Source organism: Gracilinanus agilis, unplaced genomic scaffold (assembly GCF_016433145.1).
Source record: "Gracilinanus agilis isolate LMUSP501 unplaced genomic scaffold, AgileGrace unplaced_scaffold5358, whole genome shotgun sequence".
NCBI classification, from domain to species: Eukaryota; Metazoa; Chordata; class Mammalia; order Didelphimorphia; family Didelphidae; genus Gracilinanus; species Gracilinanus agilis.
In genome coordinates this window covers 1,080-6,232 of record NW_025388665.1, presented here as the reverse complement: position 1 = coordinate 6,232, position 5,153 = coordinate 1,080, and the positions used below count along the sequence as shown (strand labels likewise).

Genomic DNA, 5,153 nt, shown 5'->3' with positions numbered 1-5,153 from the left:
GAGAGAGAGAGAGAGAGAGAGAGAGAAGGTGGGGCCTCTGGCCCCCCACCGTGCCCCCTCCCAGAACCGAGATGCCCTGAAAGCTAGAAAGAAGCCTGGCTCTCAGGATCCTTGCGGTGCCCCCCTGGGCACGTCTCTCTGCAGCCCTGGCCTGGGTCCGCTCTGACCCTGGGATCCTCAGTGGCCGCTTTTCTCCCGGCAGAGGCTGACGAGTGCACCCACAACAATGGCGGCTGCTCGCACATCTGCAAGGACCTGAAGCTTGGCTACGCCTGTGAGTGCCCACCAGGCTACGAGCTGCTGGACAAGAAGACATGTGGAGGTGAGGCTGCAGCGCCTGCCGCGGGTGGGGCAGGGAGGCTGGGGCCCAGCTCCAGCCACCATCATTGCAGAGTTTCTTCGGACACTGGGCCTCCCCTGGGCGTCCCTCAGGGGTTCTGGGCCCACTTTACAGATGAGGTCACTGAGGCTCACCCAACCTTGGCACTGGTTCTGAGGCCTGAATGTCCCCCACAGACATAAACGAGTGCGACAACCCCGATGCCTGCAGCCAGATCTGCATCAACTACAAGGGCTACTTCAAGTGCGAGTGCCACGCGGGCTACGAGATGGACACGCTGTCCAAGAACTGCAAGGCTGTGGGTAAGGGCAGCACTGGAGGGCCTCCTGAAGGAGGAGGCCTGCAGAGAGCCCACCAGGAGGGGCTGCAGGGGAGGGGCGGGGGGCCCAAAGAGCCTGAGCCTCCCCCTCCCACACACAGGCACGAGCCCCTCCCTGATCTTCACCAACCGACACGAGGTGCGCAGGATCAACCTGGGCAAGCGGGACTACGCACCGCTCATCCCCATGCTCAAGAACGTTGTGGCCCTGGACGTGGACGTGGCGGCCAACCGCGTCTACTGGTGCGACCTGTTCTACCGCAAGATCTACAGGTGAGCCCAGAATTAGAAACAGGCCCAGGCAGGGGCAGCAGAGGAGCCCATTGCCCAGCTGTGTCTCTGGGGAGCCCCCCTCTCTCTGCCATCCTGGACACTGCCAGGGAGCCCCTGGGCATCACTCACACACAAGCCTGACAGGGCCGCTCCCTGTGGTCTCAGGCCCCTGGCACAGTGCCTGGCACCCTGGAGACAGCAGGAGGGTCTGGGGTCAGAGGGGGCGCCGGGCCTCTAGAAGATGGCAGAGGTGGAACCAAGGCCTGGGACCTGGCTGCTGGATATGGCGGCAGGTGGGGAACCCAGAGTCCTGAGTTCGAGTCCCAGCACATTGCCCCCCTGTGGGCCAGCTCCTTGGCCACAAGGTTAGACCAGGGGCCTCTGAGGACCCCCGCAGTGCTGAGCCTTTGAGGGCCCCCCTAGCACTGAGCCTTTTAGGGGCCCTCTCCCCCAATGGTGAGCCCTTGAGGCTCCCCTCTCCCCCAGTGCTGGGCCTCTGAGGTGCCTCCCCCCTCCCCTGCCCCTGCACAGCCTACAGCCAGCCTCAGCCCTGGCTTGGCCCCATTCTTAGTTCTTAGTAATATGTCCTTCCTGGCTCTCACTAGTGGCTCTCCTGCCACCTGGTGGCCACAGCAGGCAGTGCAGAGGGTCACATGTGGAGATGCAGTGAGGCCCCGGGGCCCATGGGGAGGGGAAGGGGTTTCCCAGGGCCACTGAGAACCCTAAGGGCGGGCGAGGGGCTGTAGGAGGCCACGCTGGGACGGGAGGCCCCTCTGGGCACTCCCAAGGCCCCCATCCCGGCTGAAATGGGCCTGATCTGGGCTGACGCACGCCAGACCCATTGGTCATTGAATGGACATTGGCAGAGCGGGGGTGGGGTGGTGGTGGTGGGTGGGAGGTTACCCGTGAGCCACTGGGTGGCTCAGTGGTGAAGAGCCAGGCCTGCAGACAGGAGGTCCCGAGTTCAAATCTGGCCTCAGATACATCCTCCCCGGGCAAGTCTCTCCCCTGCTCTTGTGCCCGGAGCAAGGAGGCAGGCGTGGGGCTTGCGAGCCTGTGTCAGGAGGAGTCAGCCGGGAAGGAACATTTATTAAGCACCCGCTGTGTGCCTGCCCGCTCTCCTTGGGCCCATTTTATAGCTTGGGATGTCATAGGCCCAGAAGCTTCTCAGCCAACCCTCCCGTTTTAGAGGCTTCTATGGAGGCCCAGAGAGGAGAAGCAACGAGCCTGCTTTGCGCCTGCGGTGTCTGAGACAGAATGCCAGGCCAGGCTCAGGGAAGGTCATCTAGAAAACAAAACGATCCACTTTTGCCATGAGGCTACTTGAAGGTGTGGAAGGAGGCCTGCGTTGGGGGGAGACGACAGAATTCTGGCACTGCCTCATGCCGCTCTCCTGAGCCTCAGTTTCCTCACTTTTAAAATGGGAGGGTTGGACTGGATGGCCTCTGAGTATCTTCCTAGCTTGGCTCTGGGGTCCTCGGGCCCAAGGGGTCAAGACAGACTTCCTGTAGGAGGCGGCATGTGCGTCAGGGATGACAAAAGAACATGCCAGGCCTGGGCCCAGCCTAGACAGAGGCACGGTGCGCCATACCCAGGATGTATCACCTTGCGTAGGGGAGCCCCAGGCCTGCCTTCCTGGCTGCCCGGCCCTCATCTCCCTCTCTGGTCCCTGCAGCGCATCCATCGACAAGGCCAGTGACCGGGCCGAGCAGGTGGTCCTCATCGACAGCCAGCTGCACTCCCCCGAGGGCCTGGCCGTGGACTGGGTGCACAGACACCTCTACTGGACTGACTCGGGCAACAAGACCATCTCCGTGGCCACTGTGGACGGTGGCCGGAGGAAGACCCTCTTCAGCCACGACCTGAGCGAGCCTCGGGCTATTGCTGTGGACCCCCTCCATGGGTGAGTCCCAGCTTGGGGCTCCTGGGGGCTCAACTGGCCCTCGAGTCACAGAACAGGACCTGCTGTAGAATAGAAACACCTAATTTTGTGTCCAAAGACCTGGGTTCCAATGCTGCCTCTGTTCCCCATCTGTGCCCTGGAGCCCACCATCTCCCGCCTCGGAGCCTCCGTTTCTTCCTCTGTTGGGGACGTGTGGCTGCCGTTCAGGGGAGCTTCGGGCTGGCCCTCTGGGTCTGGGAGTTAACCTGATAGAAACAATAGCTGGATGGAGGGCTGCAGGACGGCTTTTCTGGCAGTGGAGGGTGGCTTCCTGGTCCCCTGGTAGCCCTCGTGCACTCAGCACTTCTTTAGACCTCAGGACCCCTCACCCTGCCAGTGACCAGCTCTGGGCAGCTCCCCACAGGGTCTCGTGGCCTCATATTTCAGAGTACGGACAATCCTCAGCCCAGTGGAGGTTGGAAGGGCTCCATTAAGAGCTCTGGAGTCAAGGAGCTCCTCCTCAGTGGCTGTGGGACCTTTGGGAAATGGCGGGGACTCCACTTTCTCATCTGTAAAATGAAACCTTTGGACTAGAAGTCTCTGAGGTCCCTCCCAGATAATGTTTTCTTCTGCATTCCCCAATATTTTATAGAATCGTTTTTGGAAAATATTTGATTGTTTTGTTTTCTAGATGATCAGATTGTCTCTCACATGCTCCTTGATTTCACCAAACATTAGGTATGGAAGGGACTGTAGAGATCAGCTATTCCTGCTTCCTCATTACAAACTGAGTCCCAGAAGAAGTGACTCGCCAAGGGTCACACAGTCTAGGAGTGGCAGGTCTCCCCACCCCCAGTCTAGGGCCTTATCATGGGGTCATTCTGGCTGCGCTGCCACCCTCTCGCTTCTCTGCCCTCTCAGCGCTGGTGTGTGGGTCCATTTGGGAAAGCTGTAGAGGCGATGTTTATGAATAGAGATGACAGGGAGACAAGTTTTACCTCCTTCCATGGAAGAACTTCCTGATGGCCATAGCTGTCCATGGATGCCATCAGGAATGGTGTGAGATTATCTGACAGATGGAGGTTAAACTAAATCCCTCCATCCCAAGAATCTCTCAGTCTTCGACTCTGTGTAGTGTAAGTGCAGCCCCCTGAGTTCCCCTGCCCTCCAATGCCCTGAGGTAACCCTTACAGAGCGCCCAGCCCAGCTCCTGGTCCAGGGAGACATTTAGAAATGCTTGTTCTCTTCCCTTTTCGTTTAAGTGTTCATCTGCATTGTGTTAAATGCTGTCATGCTTCTCTCTTGGCCCCTCCAGGTTTATGTACTGGTCTGACTGGGGAGACCAGGCCAAGATTGAAAAATCGGGCCTGAATGGAGTGGACCGACAGGTGTTAGTTCTGGACAACATAGAGTGGCCCAATGGCATCACCCTGGGTGAGTCTAGAGACAGCCTTGGCACACTCTTTGCCATCACAAGTTCAGGGAAGCATCTATTAAGTACTTCATCCTCTCCTTTGCAGCAGGCCACTGTCTTTTCTGGAAGTGTCCACTCTAACACACACAAATATACGCAGTAGATCGTGGAACAACCTAATAACAACATGATGCCATGACAGAAATGGACTTTAAAAAGATATAAACACAGATACACCCAGTAGATTGTGGAACAACCTAATAGAAACATGATGCCATGACAGGAATGAACTAAAAAAGATACAGACACAAACTTAGAAATAGACATGGACATAGACATATTTATCAGTGCTTAAAAGATCCATCATTTCATCATTAGGAGGCAACATAGTACAGTGCCAGATTTGAGGGTCAAAGAATCTGAGTTCAAATCCTCATTCTTGTGTCACTTGTCAAGTGGCATTCCTTCCCTGGATCCTACTTTTCTTATTTGAGAAATAAATTGGAAGTATGATGAATTTAAGTCTAGGCTCAATAGCTGTGTGACATTGGGCAAGTTGCTTGTCCTCTCTGGATCCCTGTTTCCTCTTTTGAAAAATGAAGGAGTTGAAAGGGATGTCTTTAAGGCCCCTTTGCAGTTCTTCCAGTCTGTGCTTCTGTAGGCCCAAACCAGACAACCCAGGAAGACTTCCTGGGAGAGGTGCTAGTGAAGCTTTAATAGTGCCTGTTAATTTATCCCATATTAGAGAATTAGATAGTTAAAATGGTCTACTAAGATCTCCTTGGACCCAGGGGCAGATCCCCAACAGAACACTGGTCATTCAGCTTGAGTTCAAAGCTTTGATTCACGTCTTTGCCTTCTGTGGTACTGACAGCAAAGAACCATTTCTTAGTGTGTGGAGCTCAATAGGAAAAACACTGGCAGA

The 5,153-nt window shown here is 56.2% G+C and overlaps 1 protein-coding gene across 1 annotated transcript; it reads left to right on the top strand.

The window, feature by feature from the left end:
• Window positions 1-202: 202 nt before the first annotated feature.
• LOC123255874 (low-density lipoprotein receptor-related protein 8-like) lies at window positions 203-4,248 on the top strand (the record flags this gene model as incomplete). Its single annotated transcript, XM_044684593.1, has 5 exons — window positions 203-322; window positions 517-642; window positions 761-932; window positions 2,608-2,835; window positions 4,130-4,248. Coding segments are annotated over 5 exons (765 nt in total), but the record flags the coding sequence as incomplete, so codon positions are not given.
• Between the last annotated feature and the right edge of the window lie 905 nt (window positions 4,249-5,153).